This window comes from Apis cerana, linkage group LG3 (assembly GCF_029169275.1).
Source record: "Apis cerana isolate GH-2021 linkage group LG3, AcerK_1.0, whole genome shotgun sequence".
Lineage (NCBI taxonomy): Eukaryota > Metazoa > Arthropoda > Insecta > Hymenoptera > Apidae > Apis > Apis cerana.
Window position 1 is genome coordinate 2217107 of NC_083854.1, and position 17087 is coordinate 2234193.

The 17087-nt window shown below is 26.5% G+C and overlaps 1 protein-coding gene and 2 long non-coding RNA genes across 5 annotated transcripts; all 3 read left to right on the forward strand.

Moving 5' to 3' along the window:
* The first annotated feature begins 108 nt into the window (after nucleotides 1–108).
* On the forward strand, nucleotides 109–5983 carry LOC107997036 (deoxyribonuclease-2-alpha). Of its 3 annotated transcripts, none has more exons than XM_017055375.3 (7): nucleotides 109–256; nucleotides 1996–2117; nucleotides 2265–2442; nucleotides 3073–3565; nucleotides 3673–3775; nucleotides 3853–3991; nucleotides 4087–5983. In XM_017055375.3, the coding sequence occupies exons 1-7, from the start codon at nucleotides 254–256 to the stop codon at nucleotides 4192–4194; spliced, it is 1146 nt and encodes a 381-aa protein (XP_016910864.2). In that variant the 5' UTR covers nucleotides 109–253; the 3' UTR covers nucleotides 4195–5983. The 3 variants fall into 3 exon arrangements, with proteins under 3 accessions (XP_016910864.2, XP_061929356.1, XP_061929355.1); XM_062073372.1 differs by having other exon boundaries at nucleotides 3853–3964; nucleotides 4087–4514; XM_062073371.1 differs by having other exon boundaries at nucleotides 112–242; nucleotides 4087–4514.
* Nucleotides 5984–9276: 3293 nt separating this feature from the next.
* LOC114577433 (uncharacterized) lies at nucleotides 9277–11071 on the forward strand. Its single transcript, XR_009829007.1, has 3 exons — nucleotides 9277–9710; nucleotides 10106–10796; nucleotides 10878–11071. It is a non-coding gene; the product is annotated as an uncharacterized LOC114577433 (long non-coding RNA).
* A 652-nt stretch (nucleotides 11072–11723) lies between these two features.
* On the forward strand, nucleotides 11724–13658 carry LOC133665756 (uncharacterized). The gene is made up of 2 exons (XR_009829001.1): nucleotides 11724–12989; nucleotides 13217–13658. It is a non-coding gene; the product is annotated as an uncharacterized LOC133665756 (long non-coding RNA).
* Nucleotides 13659–17087: the final 3429 nt, after the last annotated feature.

Consider the following 17087-nt stretch of genomic DNA (forward strand, 5'->3'; position numbering starts at 1 on the left):
TATTATTTAAAACTATTTAAAACAAAACGTACTGATCTCTCAACCAATAGGATAAATAAACCTCGATGACGTAAAGTGAAGTTTCATATATATAAACGCACACATTTATATATTTACCGTTCGTAGCACATTCTTATAGTTACTTTAATGCAGTGTGTTGATCATAATGACAGTAGTGTTATTATTTAAGAGTTATTGAGTGATATTGTATTTTATATTAATTAATAATACAATAAATCATGGTAAATTTGTTATGGTAAATTTTATATTTAAAAATATTGTGTTTATTTATACGTATACAAATTATTTATATGATAAATATTATAAAAAGATATTATATGAATAAGAAAGATATTTTGAAAATATTTTAATTTTATCGATATAATATATTTGAATAATTAATTAATTTTATCAATATAATATATTTGAATAATTTTTATTATCTATCAAACTGTTATGTTAGGTATTTTATAAATAATTAAAATAATTTTTGTTCGCTGATTGTTTTTTCATACATTAGTCATGACAAAATGATAAAGATAGAAATTTGTTCTTTTTCTCCGATCAATATAATATAAATTAACTTAAATAATATATTTTCGGTGCAAAATGTAAAAATATTCATTCAAAATTAAAATATTCATGGTTTTTTTCGCTAATTTTAAAAATCTATATCCAAAAATTTGTATACGAATAAAGTATTAAATAATAAATAAAATATTATTTACGCAAATATATCGTTTTTGTTTCGAATTTTTTGCAGATTTATAACATTTTATATAAATGACATTTTTTTATGGATAGAAAATAAATTTATGTGATTGTTTAGAACAATATATAATAATTATTTAGATAATGTTCATATATAAAATATTTATATGTAAAAATAATTTATGTTCATATTTTTTTTTATAATTATAGTATATACTTATGAATCATGAAAATGAATCACGAAAAATAGGATATTTAAACATTTTCATTATTTGTCATCATTGTATCAAAAATTTTCAAGATCATTCTTTATGGAATTTTCATGTTACATTTCATTTTAAAACAAATTTATTGATTTATATTGTGATCTTAAACTGATCTTTGTGTTTGAAAATTATTGACTCATTATATTGATTCAAATTGATTGAAAAAATACGATGATTTTATTTCGTGAATATTTTTAATATATTTTTCGTATTCTTTGTCTTTATATAAGTTTTCATTCAGATTGTATTTATATATAAATTAATAATAAAATAAATAAATTTAATGCAACAATTTATTATATAATTACATAAAAAGAAATAAAACATATTGTAAATTAAAATATGACAGCCATTGAGATTTAATAAATCTGACCAAAAATAATAAATTATTTTATTTTATATTTTAAACAATATTCAATTTTGGTTTTGACACTTGGCTTTTGTTTTTTTTTCTTTTTGATTAGCTTTCTATCTATATTTTTTATTTTTACATTAAAAATATATAATAAATTTTTCAATTTTAATTAAATTTGAAATAAAAATTTTAATTTATTATTTCTTAATACTTATGCATTATCACGTGCATCTTCTTAATCTCCTTTTATATATATTATAAGAAAACTTATAAAATATAATAAATAGAACTTTTTTCAAATACGAGATAAATCATGAAGAACACGACAGCCAATTCAGTTGTTATTCAATATTAAATAAATTATTTTGTATATTCAATATAAATATACAAAATATTAAAGCGAATAATTTGTTTATATTTTTATATAAATAAATCTAAATCTGAATATAAAAATATATTATTTAATTGAGATCAATGATTTCTATATAATATAAATATAATATATAATAAAATTTTCTATGTAATGGTTTAAAAACATTAAATCTGAATGAAAAATTTACGAAACGATAATTATTTTTGAATAGAATTTTAAATATAATTTTAAACATAATTTTTTAATATTCTTCTCTTCCATTTTATTTCTTTTTTTTTCTATTTTAATAGAATACCGAAAAAATGCAAGTTTTATTTTACATGATTGCATTATTAATTGTATGTAATACCACACATGGAAACCCTTACAATAAATTACAATGTAAAGATGAAAATAATTTATCTGTAGATTGGTAAGTATTTAAATTATTAATTTATCTTAATTAAAATTAAATTAAAATAAAATTAAAATAAAATTAATTTTGTATAAGATTAATTAATTAATAAATAATACAAAATATAATTTAATTATAAATCTAAAATAATACTTATTATTTTAGGTATGTGCTTTATAAGTTGCCAAAAATTCAAACAACTAGCAATCCTTTAATTAGAGAAGGTCTCGCTTATTTGTACATAACAAATGTAACCATTAAAACAGGTTGGCAATTGTCCACTAGGCCTATCGGTTCGAGTAATTCTATACCTGGAATTACATTAGCGCCTCTTTACAGTCGTGTAAGCATTTAGCAAATACTAATTATTGATTAGATTTATTATAAATCTAGTACTACAGAATAGATCTATTTAATTAGAATTCATTAATTATTATATTATAATTTAAAAATGGTGAAAAATAAAATTTCATTTTATTATAATTTAATATGTTCTATTTTGAATTTATGAATTGCGAAGTCTTAAAGAGATCGAAAAATAATTTTTAAGAGATAAAAGATTTTAAAAGTTTTATTTGCAATTATTTATATACAAATTTTTTAATGAAAATTTCATTATTTTTTTATTTTATAATTACGTAGGAATGTAATACATATTGATTTATGATCTAATGCGATAGATTTTTTAAATTTTCGCTAAATCGTATATAATCTCTAAAAATAAAATATATTTATTTTACTAAAAATATAAAGTAAATGTATAAAAAGGAAATCATTGATTTAATGTTTATGATATATCATTAAGAAAAAATAAGAAAAAAAATATTTTAAGAATAAATTAATGTTTTATATATATATATAATAAAATCTAAATAAATAATTTATTTTGTAATGCATATAAATAAAATGCATATATAGTAAAAAAAATAATTTAATGAATATAATAATATAATCCTATATAATAATTATATAGGAAAATGAAAAGGATAATTTGTGGAATTTATATAATGATAGTCCGCCAAATGCATCTTATGCATGGAATTATGGTCATACTAAAGGTGTAGTGATGATAAACAGTGATCAAGGATTTTGGTTAATTCATAGTGTTCCAAATTTTCCTCCAGTTCCTATAGAAGGTATGCAAACTCGACCATTAAGAAGGGAAAATGTAACTATCGATGGCAAATATAGTTATCCAGAAAGTGGAACTTTATACGGACAGAGCTTTTTATGTATTTCCCTTGGGAATGATCAGTTTGATGTTGTTGGAAAACAATTAATATACAATGAAATAGCAGTATATGCAAAAAATATTCCCGAAACTCTTGGTAAACAATATCCAGTATTGAAGAATGCAACCAATCAAAAACATTTTAAAAACCCTCCATATACTCATAAAGCCGTTATAAAATCTTTAGGAGATCTTGAATTCATTTCGTTTGCTAAGAGTGGTAAATGGGGAAAAGGTAATTGTAGATAATAATTATTTATATTATATATAAAATTATATTATACGTATATATTATTCTTTTTATGCAATATTATATTTACATTATTTAATGTTAAATTTCAGATTTGTATGGCGATTTTGTAGCACCACAATTACAAGCAGATTTATACGTTCAGTCATGGTTGAATAGTCGAGGAAAGTTACCTACAGTTTGTACCCGTAGAAAGTAGGTTATATCATATTTTAATCTTTATTCCTTCATTTTAAATTATTTTCCATTTCATAAATTCATTAATCTTTCAGAATTTATAATGTTAAAAGTCTTAAATTCGAGATAGTGAATATAGATTATAATAGCAGTCACGATCATTCAAAATGGGCAATAACAGCCACTAAAAAATCTAACAATCATTGGGTTTGTATTGGTGATATTAATAGAGCCGTAAGTTTTATAATCAAAAAAGGTTTTTTTTTATCTAAAAATAAATAGAATATAAATATACAAATTATAAATATTAAAAATGTTTTTCTGTTTAGGATACACAATATTCACGAGGCGGTGGAACTGTATGTTTCAAAAAGTTATGGAATGATTACCGTAATGTTATAAATGATGTAGAGCCTTGTCATAATACTTCAACATGACACAGTATAAATATTCATGATTTTTTAAAATAATAATTACTTGATGAAAAATTAGCATACTAAAAGAGACATTAAAGTTAAACGATAATACATGTTTTAATAATATAAATTTATATTATAATAGCATATATGAAAGAAAAGAAATAAAAGAAAAGAAAAAGCATTATTTTAATTTGAAATGCAAGTATAGAGATATATTTATTTAACAATGCTTCGATCGATTTATCGATATTATCTGTATAAAAAATATTTTTCAATATGTATTGTAAATTTTTATAACACCAATATGAGAACATGAAATAATAATCCTCATATTAACTGCAGTTTACTTGCAAGTATATAAAGAAGAGATCTCAGTGGCTCTTTATTACTATCTGTAGAATAAGGACGAACGACGGAGATCAGAAGCAGTTCTTAAATTGGATTTTATGAAAGGCGGCAGTGACTCTTTCTGCACCAACTCTCGTTTCGTCTTTCTTTTTCTCAACCGTGCTTATTGTCTATCTAAGGAAATTGCAGAGTAGCTCGTGCCGTTAATGAAAGAAAAAAAAAGGTAGCCGAGGTTTAGTAAGCGGAAAGAGAGAGAAACGATTTGCTCTTTAATGAAAATTCCAAGAAATCGACTGAACTTCGGTCTATTCTTTATCGGCCGCTTCAAGTTTCTCCATTTCTTTGATAGACTTTGTTTCAAAGATTTCTTTTTTAGTAAAGAAAAAAAAGTTTTTTAAATATTGAATCGATAAAAGTTGTTTCGATTATTCATTGCAATTACATTTTCTTTTATCATAATTATGAGCCTTTAATTTATTTAGTCGTAATTTTCTAATATAATATTAAATTTTTTAATATTAAAATGTATACTTAGATAATGTTTATTTGTAATTATACATATTTATCACAATATAATAATAATTAATGAAGATGGAAAGATATATATATATATATATATATATGTATAGTATAATAAATCATTTCATATAATATATAAAAATATTGTTGAATAAAATGATATCGTTTATTTTCTAATTCTAATACGTTCTCTTTTTATAAAATATACAAATATGTAATATAAATTATTTGTATTTATTTAAATTATTTTGTATTTATATTTGTTGAATACATTCCAAAAACAAACAATATAAACACAATTGATACAGTTTCGTCAATCACTAAAGAAACGAAAGGGATAGCGAAAAGAAAAAGAGAAGAGAGATAAACTGATTTGGATGAAAAGATTGAACGGTAGAAAGGTGGAGAAGAGGGTTAAAATTCGTGGGTGTTCATCCAGGCGTGAATCAACCGACAAACGGTGCATGCTGCTAGGAGACAAAACAACGACGAAAACGAGAAGCGAGGGAGTTCGGTAAAGCATCTGGAAGCGGATGCTTGGAAAAACAAGCTGACTGCCGTTGAAAGGGGATTAAAAACAGGAATGCAGGGATTCCTTTAATACAGAGTTGGCAGCTGGCTGGTAACATTCAGTCAATTTCTTGAAGTCTATATAATTATATAATATTTATAATTTAAGAAAATTAATCTTGATATCTTTTTATTTTCGATATCGAGATAATTATCTATAATACAATATAAAAAGAAATTGATATATATATATATATATATGTTTGCATTATATGTACAATACATATGTATATGTGTATACAATATTTATATATACATACGTATGTTATCACAAAAGAAATTCTGAATTTTATTTATTTTGATTGATAAATTTTATTTCATTAAGTCTTTGATATAAATGATTATATAATAAATGATTTATAAGAAATTACTTAAGGATGATAATCTTGAAAGAGATCTTATAACAAATTAGTGAAATATTATTGATATATTTCATGTCACGTACCGTTTTGGTGTGCTTGATGGAGCGCAGATTTTGGTTGAAGCACATAGTAGTGTCATAAAAGGCTATGAAATTTTGGCGGCTGGAAAGATGAGAAGACGACGTTGCGGTGTTCGCAGCGATATTTTAGCATTAAAGGCACCCTGTTCTGCATACTAAAATCCTATGCACCATCCAAATATACGTGCAACGTTATATGCATGAAACCATCGTGTGTCGTGTTTCGCGTGTGTATTTAAGCACACTACTAGAGCGCATGCGCAAGCTTCTATCATCCTTTTTCCACCGGTTACCAACATCCTACGGTCTTTACCACCTAGCTTCGTATTTATAGTTTACGTACAGGTATATGTCGTACTAGATAGTCTTACGTGAACTTTAATATTGCCTTATACCTATTCTCATATTGGATACGAGAAAGAAGAAAATCATATTAGAATTGAAAATAAGACTCTGTTAAAATTTATAAAAGCGAGATATCAATTTTTAAAATTTTATATAATTAGAATGAATTGATAACAACTTAACAATGCAACATAATTAGTTATTAACTAATTAACTAATTAACTAATTAATTAATAATTCGGAAAATGTAATTTCAATTACTAAAAAATTAGAAATTTTATGAACAATAAACAAAATATCAAAAACAAACAATTAAAAATGATATGGAATTTAGGTTAAGGCCGTAATCGATTATGCATATTTCTAAAGGCGATGCATATGTAACAGAGATCTGTAGACAAAGTTTAATATTCATATTGCAGACTCTAGAATATTTTTTATTATACAAGAAAGATAACTCAAATTTATGATATCATTATACAACAATATAATAATAGTAGTTCTTTCTTTTTAAATGTTTTATATTATCAAGATACGTCAGCATTACAAAGTTTATGACAATACTTATTTGCTTATGTTCGTCATATTCTGAGTCATTGTTCTCTTATTCATTCGCTTTATTTATTGAGCTGGAATTTATTCTAGTTTCTTATTTTACACAAAGACATATTTTAAACAAGGATATCAACTTCAAATCTTCAATGTGGACAAAATACAAACGTCGGATATTTTTAAAATGTAATTAAAAGCATATAAATATTCAAATTAATCTTTTGAATTGAAATTTTTAAAATATTGTTTATCATTAGCAATATTAAGTAATAATTATTTGTATATGAAAAATTTTTAAGTTCAAATTCATATCTTTTGAATTTTGTCTTAGGATAATAAAATAGGAATATAAAATATTCAGTTTTAAATAATCATTCTTAAGATGTCTCAAACATTTAATGCATAGATTCTTTTGATTATTTATTATTTAAATAAAAGTCTAATAAAATAATATACTTGATAAATATTGAAGTTTTAACAATATATTTTTTTTAGAATGTAAAAAGTAGATTTTGTTAATTGAAAATTATTTTTCTTAATTTGTTCTTCATTGTATCCATTATAATAATTATAAAAAATATGCTTTTATAATTATTGTACAACAAAATTATATAGAAATTTTCAATTTGATTCTGCTTTACGTTAACAATTAATATTTCATAAGAAGCTCTAATAAATTCAAGCAAGGAAATTTATTTATTTATTATTCTACACAATTTGTATTAACTAATACTGATTCATAGATAGAGGAATAAATGTTGGAACATCAGGAATAACATAATCAGAATGAGAGGAAACAAATTTAATAAGGCTAATAAAGATAAATATATAAATGCAAAATGGTCGAAGGTAGAAGATTTATTGTTATGCGACTGCATCGCTACTGTACAGAGAACTGCATTAAGGCGGTAGGAACTATCAGAGAGGTTCTCTCTAGTTGCAACATCGTCGGGAAACTACACCGAACAACTGTCTCGGCGTAACCGAACTCGAATACATCACCGTCGTAGTTTCAACCCGAAGCTTCCGGTACTTACCGAAAACTTATCAGACAACGGAAGTGTCGTTGACTCATAACTATCGACTTATTACCTCCTCATTGTTTAATTTTCAAATAAATAATAATGATATTATTAGTATTATTATTTTTCCTTACATCATGGATTAGGAAAGATCGGATTAGGATGGCGAATGTCATCCTTTTCTTCTTATTGTTAATACATATTATAATAATTTTTTCTTATCTTTGTATTTACAAAGTGTTGATTCTAGAAGTTAAAATAAATATGAAAGTTGTAAAAATGTATATAAATGTATATAAAAATATGTCGGTTGAAATTTATTAAATTAGAGGAAATTTAAATTCGCGTTAAATGAAGATGAATAGAGCGGTTTCACTTTCTTTCCATCTCGCTTCTTCTAATGCAAATTTTAATAACTTAATAATAAATCTTAAATGATATTTTTATACATCAATTTTATGTTTTTTTTACGTTTATTTTGGTCTGTGAAACTAACCATCAAAAGTGTTTCTTAAGTATATGAACCACTTGTACATAAAACGATAATTTAATAAGATAAAGTTGATATCAAATTAAAATAAATATAATGTAATAAAAAATTAATATGAAATTACGATTTCATGTATGTAGCTTTAATAAAAATTTAATATGAGGAGTTTAAATAAAAATAAATTCTATATGAGCAATAAATTTTGCTATTAAGAAAAGTTTAAAATAAATTTAAAATATTAATCTTAAGTTTATTTTTTTTCATACATGAAATAGTGATGGTGATCTTATTATTCTATTATAATGATTGATTTCGAATATAAAATATATTAAAAAATTCAACATATAAATTCAACAATAGATTTGATTAGAGAATGCTTTGGAAACATAGTACAGTATAGTTGCTATATTATAAATTATATGCAAATCCTTCTTTAATGGGCTTGATATACTGCTTAAACTATGACATAAATCTTGCACCAGGTGTAGAAAGATTAGCTTATTCACATGTCACATGTGAATTCGTTAAATTCATATAATCATTTCATCCTGCATGAATTTATTTACAAGTTAGTTTTTAATCAAACTTTAATTTTACATATTTCATATATCGATAAACATTTAATATTATCGTGATAAAAAATAAAAAACTTATTCTTTTACTTAATATCACAATTTAATATTCTTCAGTCTTTCTTACACATTAAGAAAGAGACTCATTCTTATATTGAAAGATCGTGAAACTAAATTACTCAATTGAGCCTTTGAGTCGTTTCTCGTTTCTCTTTTGAAATGAAAAAAAAAAAAGAAAAACGTTGGATGTATATCATTGGTGCAACGTGAAAAAGGAAAGGATTTAAAAAAAAAAGGGATGTGCGAGAGTGTGAATTGGTAACGGGAGTAGAATTAGAGATACTGGCAAGTATAAAATCGCAATGTTAAGGCCGTAGCACGGGCGAGAGAGGTGGTCCTCTCTCGTACAGACGCGGCGGAGAATAATTCAAGTAGGTGGAAACTGGAAGGGTAAGGGCGAGGGTTGCGTGGCGGTGGAAATTGCGGATGGCAGGGGTAAAGCTGCAGCACTCCGCTTAGACAAAGCCTAACGAAGCTTCTATTCAGCAACAGTAGGCATCACGAGGCCCAACTTCACTTCTATTATACTTACTCGTCGGCACGAAGTGAATTCCATCCATCAACGGAATTCCAGGCTAAGCAGCTCTCTGCCGTCTCTATCTCTGGCACGAGAGGTATTCTCTCCTTTTTTGGGGTTGCATCCTCTTTGTCTTTACCTCGTCATTTAAAGTAGCCGGTGTTTTCTTCTTTTCGACATTGTTCGACATTCTTCTTTTCCTTTTTTTTTTATGCGTACGCGGTGTCTTCCACCATTCACCAAGGTTCATGCCTTCTCCATTAACTCATCATCTATCGATCCTTTCTCTTTGAGGATGCCATATCGTTTAAACGATACAATCGCCAATACTAATAGGCTAACTCTTTACGATTATACGACTCCTCGCCCAATTTTTAGATCGTGAAAAGAAAGAAATATAAATATTCGATATGAAATCGTTCTTATCGCTCTTTTCGGTTATTTCTACTTGTTTTTCTCCCACAATCTTCTTTTTTTCTCGCACGACCATAGACTTATCGACAGCCGAGGATATGTTGGCGCGAATCTGTGGCTGGGATAAGCGCGTCTCCACCGTAATAAAACTCCCGGAGGGAAGTCAGTGCCGTTAGCTGGAACTTTTCCTTAAAAAGAGAAGGAAGAAGAGGAGGAGGAAGAAGAATCAATCCCGTAACGTCGACTGGGTTTACGTATAGATCAATTCTCGAGATCGTAACAAACTTATTTTTCATTAGGAAAATGTCACTTTTTATTTATCTTTTACGTTTCTTTGTGTATAATGTTCAAATCAGAGAGAACATTTCGTTTGCTAAATTGTTTTATAATTAATTTCTTTTTTTTTAAAATGATTTTTATTAATCGTTAATAGTTATGTTCAAAAATTTTAAAAGATTAATAATTAATAATTTTATTAAAAAATATTTACGTAATTAATATTCATTAGCAGTTTATTGCTCGATTTACGAAAGATTCGAGAAATTTCGTAAATCGAAATCATCTTATTGGCGATGAGAGACAAAGGATATACAATAAGGAGAATGTAGTAGTGACAAATGTAAGGGGATGTTTGTCCTTAAGTGCTTGAAAAGCTGGAGTTGAGTAATTGAACGCGTGATCAATGGGCTTAACTTCTCGATCGAATGAGTCTAGACGCAAGAACAGCTAGAAAATAAGAGAAAAATAAACGGCGAATGTTTCTCCATTGGTAAATATCGGATATCATCAATAAAATCGATATAGATTTATGATTCAAGCATTTTCAAATGAATTTATCCCTGTTTTTTAGATCTATATATCATCTTATTGTGAAGTTATGAAAGGAAAGAAGAGAAGAAATATGATATTGAAGAAAAGAAAAATATGGTATTGCTCATCTGTTTGTGATTTTATCAATAAAACGGAATTTAGTCAAAAATTAGAACAAAGAAAGTAAAGAAAAATTGGTAAGTTAGTGATTTTCATATTTATAATAAAGGCATCTAGCAGGAAAAAATGTAATATATCTTATTTGTAATTATTTAATTGTATTTACATTACATAGAACAGTATTTTTTTGTTAAGAAATAAATATTTCTAAATTAAAGAGTTGTATTGAGATATATTATTATTTATATTATTGAATATAAATTCAAAGTTTCTGAAACTATGCACACTGATAGATATATCTTCTATAATGAAAAATAATATGGTCCCTAAAGATTACAAATTAAAAACATGAACATGCATTGCTAAATGTTGCAATTGCTTTGAATCAAAAATAAGTAAGTAAAGAATAGTTATGAGCTTTAAAACTCATCTTTTGATATTTCAGTATACACAATATAATAAAATGTGTAAAACGAGTGTACATCGTGCAAAACAATGTTTTTTTTAATAAATAATAAAAATATTTTAATTTAATTTTTCATTTTTATTAGGAATTTAAAAGTTAAAATGAATTATTTTGATAATAGTGAAACATTAAATTCAATATTTTTTATTTCCATTTTTTCTTACCTATGATTATATATTATATTTTAAATAAGAATTTAAAATAGGTTAAATTACGAATTTTAGATTTTCAAAAGAAATATAAAATTCAGGTAATATTACTATTCTTTTTTTTATTTGTATAGGCAGTATGATACTTTACACATGAATACAGAAATCGTCAAAATATAAAAGATATTATCACACAGATTTATGTAAATACGAATTGTAAATATATTTTAACTATGTAATTCTAATAGTAATGATAATAATAATTAAATAATAATTAATTTGAATATTAATAATCTAATTATATGTCCTGACGATATTTTCACCTTGCTCTTGCACCAAATATAATTGAAGTAAACCAAAAGTATGAAGCTTTAGTCGACAAGGATCTCAAGAGAAATTGGCCAATTATATGTTGCGAATAAATCTACAAAATATTCCGAATTAACGTATGTTCATTGAAGGCCAAACTGGAAATAGTAGGAGGAAAAGAGGAGAGGAAGAGATGAAAGTTAGTGAAAAGGATGCAAGCAGTAGATGAAGCAGATAGATAGTATTAGATAGGATGGCCTTCATTGTGTTCTCTGGCAAATTTTGTTGGACAATGAGAAAGGTTGATTTGGCCCTCATGAATGTATATTACATTAGCGCCCATGCTACTTTGGGATTTGAGTTAACAAGTTTTCGCATCCTCCATGACTCTTCTTGTCTTCCATTTCGCTTTTCGCATTCTTTTGCGAATGTTTTTCATTTTCTCCAATCGAATAAATGCCAATAAACATGGATGAATCTTCGATCGATCGAAGATTTGGAACGAAACAACTTCTTTCTCGTTGCAGAAATATTGGAATCAACGATTCAATGCAATTCAGCGAAACATTTTTACGAAACTGGAAGAAGGAATGATTAACGAGTTATGTTTCACGATCGTCTCGTATCAGATGCGATCTGAACTTTGGAGAGGATCTAATAGAAGGTTTTAATCAGTGTCTTCGATAAACCATCGAAGGAAAGAGAGATTCTCAAATCGGCAAACGGTGGGAGTAGAAACAAACGTTAGACAGGCTCGGAGATCCGAGGCTGGTATTTACAGAAGCAATCTAGAACAGGCAAACCAGAATCGTTTCTATCCTCCTCTCCCTTTCTCTTTCCCTTCTTCTCTTTCGGCGAAGATGGTGGTGCTCGAAGAGCATTTGTGTGCCGTTTGCAAGGTAGGTGGTGAGGCATCTGAGGGATGCATTAGCGGTCTGAAAATGCGCCAGTGAGTGGCACAGGTTTGTGTGGCAGATAGAGAAATGCACGCGCTTAAGAAACGGGCGCTAAACAAAATATACGTCGTTCAAGCCGTCAAAATGAAAATATTTCATGCAAACGGAACGAATACGAAAGAATCCACGGATAAAGATACATTCGATCAAAGGTAAGCGATGGAAAAGTGGATTATTTAATGATGAATCGATGATGAAATGAAAAAAGGAAAGTAAAATCATAAGATTAAGATGTATAAAGAAAATAAATAAAGGGGACGATAAAATTAATCGAGATAAAAAAATGATATATGCGATTTGATCTTAATATCACAGTAATATTAAATAATTTACATAATTTTTTGTTGTGACAAATTGTAATATCTCTCTTTATTTTCAGTAGTATAAATATTGAAGAGGATAAACAGGAAGAAAAAGGAAATGGTTTAGAGAGAGAAATGAAAAGTAAAGGTGGAAAATGAAAAGCAAATACAATAATGTAACAAGAAAGTAAGAAGAATAAAGAGAATAAATAGACTGGGTAGTTGGTATTGGTCTATATTATAAGTTTCGACTCAAGGCAATTGGCAATGAACGATACAAACTATTTATTAATTTTAAATAGTGATCTCATCTTGCTCGCTGTCTGTTTAAAATTAAAGAGAATACTATTTGAAAATGATCTGCTAATTTTTAGATATAATGGATAATCCATGAATTGCAACTCAGGGATCTAAAAATCTGGTTTATTTTCAATTATTTATGTGGACAATGAAAAATTTCAAGATTTATTAATTTCAATGTAAGCATATAGAAACACAATAAATGGAAATGATATATAATTCTTTTATTATATAAATATATTTTATTAGTTCTATTTTTTATATATTTGTCGATGATAATATTTTCCCTTTGAAAATTTCATTCGACAGAAACAAGAAAAAAATCTATAAACTGAGAGATAAAAATTCTTGTACAAGGAAATTCATCTAAAAATTTTAATTGTAATGAAAATTTATGTGTATGTAGAGCATGATTTATATACATGAAACGATCTTTTTCAAATCAATTCTCCAAAGTTTTAACATTTTGTTAAGTTTTATAATATAATTTTGCTTGATAATTTTGTTTACGAACAAGAATAATAGAGCATTAATTTCTGAAAATTTCATAATTTAAACTTTTACTCTATTTTGCTCTTATTTTAAACTCTATAATAGAATTATTAACACGCGATGTTAAAAAAAAACGAGAAATATATTGAAACTTTGAAAACTTTGATTTTACCCTCTCAAAAATATTTTTTCGCCGAAAAAAAGTTGTTCCACGTGTAATCCATTATATTCTATACAAACTTTCATTACAATTTTAGATAAATTTTCGACATACACGGTTACTATAATATGTATGCATATTTAATTTTTATTAATTAAAAATACATTTTTTTATAATTATGACAAAGAAGAGAGATATCACATTTATTTATAAAAAGAAATATCTTGGAAAAGATTGTCTTGCTACATAGATTTTTAATGAAAAACTATTTTTAAATTCAAATTGTGTTACATTTATTCATTTTTATTTCATTTTATATTTTTATTTAACTTATTCAATAGTTGGACAACTGTTGATAGTTGTTATCTTTTCCAATACGACAGTATTGGAGAAAGAATAGAAAAATGCACTCATTAAATAGATGTAATATAAGTTCCTTGTTTGCTGATTGCAAAAAAGTAATAGAGTTGGACATTTTACAATTTTGCAATGATTACATAATTGAAATTCTATTTCGGACTGTACACACTTGTGCTTTTATGCGAAATTTCAAAGAATTTCAACTATTTCGAAAATTTAAAATTTTCCCCATTTTTATTTCAGGCAGCACGGAAAATTTTTTATTAAATCGCGCGGCGCTTTGAAAGGTTTCTGTGTTTCATCTCTTTTTTCCCTCTCTCTTTTTTCGCGTGTCCCTCGAAACTTGGCTGCGACTCGGATGATCGAGTGTCATGTTTCTTTGCTAACAAATGTCGTCGAGTCCGTCTGGCCAAGCAAAGACATAGATGCGGAAGGCCTTGTACGTGCTGTTTGGAGTATCCTTCAGTTCAAGTGGGTTTCTCTTGAGCGTCTCCACTAGCAACAACCGTGCCGACTATCTCAGTCTCTCGTAAAATGGGTGACGAAATAACCTTCTTGTTTTCAAAGTTTCTACCGTTATATGTGTAGATTGTGCTGTCATACCTATTTCTTACGATGTCCTCCGTTTCTTGAACTCTTGGCTTCAAGTTTGATTTAGAATTTATTAAATTGTACCTTCATTCATGACACTGACGATTATCTTACAAGAAAAGAAAGAAATTGAAGTTAATAACATAAACAGAAATTTGTAAAATTTATATATATATTTCTTAAAAAAAAATAATTTTCATCGTTTTATTTTTAGACTATATATGTTCAAATAATATAATTTTTAAATATAGAAAGCATCTTTTCGAATATTTCGTGAACCAAAGGAAGGAAAAAAATTTTTTTTAACTATGCATAATCTATAATTAAATATTACTTTATGTTAAATAGTAATTGTTTCAATTTGTTTTATCGTGTAACGATTCAAATTCACCTAATATGTTTTTAAAATTTTTCTTCTCCTATTATTAAATTAATTATACAGTTGCATCATGTTGTATCTCGTAATCGTAATAACAGCATGATAAATTTGAATATATTTTCATCGGTTTAATTTTTATTTTCGAAGAAAAATCGAAAGTAGAAAAAGCAACGGTAAGGAATTGGCTGGACCCTTGTAATAAAAAATGAGGTCGATGAAAAAAGAGAATGAAAGCAAAGAAGGAAGGTGTACAGCGATGTTTACTTTTTTCCCTTCGTAGGAGGGACCCTTGACAAGATTTGCCTTGGTATACGGTTCCAGAGGATACGAAGGCTGACGTAAAACACGATCTCGGTGGCTCAGGTAAGCAAGAACAACGAGGAAACATTGGAAAAGATAAAAGACTATAAGTTCAAGACGAAAAAACAACTCTCCTAACCTCCCTAACCCAACATATTCTTTTTTATTATTTTTCCGTAGTTTAGGTCGAATCGACTTCATTGATCCTGTGTGTTCCACCCTCCCTTTCTTCCTCTTATTTTATTCCATTCTCCATCCCTCGTTTGTTCTTAGCTTTTCGTTGCCCATCCTCGTATATCGAGATCTAGTTGAAAGAGTCGTACGCTCTCGTTCCGCTTGTCACGAGTCATTTTATTTATACAGTCTTGTTTCTCAACGTTGATAAAACTCTTCTTCGATTTCATCGATCTTTAAGAGTAATCTCCTCCGTTTATTCCGATAATAACTATTGATGATAATTTCGAAGAAATTAAATGATATTTAATCGCTCAAATGACACGTAATAGGATAGAAGGAAAAAATTAAAATTGTCTAAGCAGTCTTGCATCTAAAAAATCATTTCTACGAAATTAATTTTTAAACTGCGTTGAAATTTCTATTTTTCAAAAATATTTTTAAAGATGGAAAAATTAGAAAAGGTATTATTAGAAATTTTATTAAAAAATATATGTAATTAAAAGTAATGATTTATACCAAGTTTCAAGATTCTATTATAGAAATAAAAGAGAAATCTCGAGAATTTTGAGAGAGGATATTTGTAACTAGTTTCTCAGCTACGTTTCACTGAATCGAAGTTCAAAGGTTTCGTCAAATTGGAGTTTCTTGTTTCTTGCTCTTTCTCCAATGTTCCGCTTCGCAAAAGAAGTCGTGGTAACATAATCTTGTTCTTGTGAAATTATGCAAACTATGTATTGCTTAGCATCTGAGCTTTCAACGATAAAGCTTTGATAAGCTGCATTGCAATTATTATTCGATAAATAGAAACGTTTAAATCTGTTTTACTCGTTGAAAATTGAAATTTTCTATCTAAAATCCGATTTCCTATGGATTCATAAAAGTTCTTTTTTCGCTTTGTAGAGATATTTTTAATATGGGAAAATATTTCAAAATTTTTTAATAAATCTTTTCGATATTAATCTTTCTTTTAATAAATAAAATTGGTTCTTCTTTGTCGTCTCAAATATTCATAAAAGTAATTTTTTTTAACGCAAATTTAAACGTTTAATTATTGTAACAATTTTATATATAACATAAAATTGCATAGAATATCTGTTTCATTTAAATACAATAAAATATTTTTAAAAGAATGAAAATTATATTTTTGCAAAAATTGTTCGATACAAAAAGATACATTATGCAATATCAA

Bases quoted from the DNA above. Each gene is read 5' to 3' on its own strand.
- LOC107997036 (XM_017055375.3), top strand. The intron at 2,118-2,264 runs GTAAGTATTTAA...TTATTATTTTAG, and splicing joins AATAATTTATCTGTAGATTG to GTATGTGCTTTATAAGTTGC. The intron at 3,566-3,672 runs GTAATTGTAGAT...GTTAAATTTCAG, and splicing joins GAGTGGTAAATGGGGAAAAG to ATTTGTATGGCGATTTTGTA.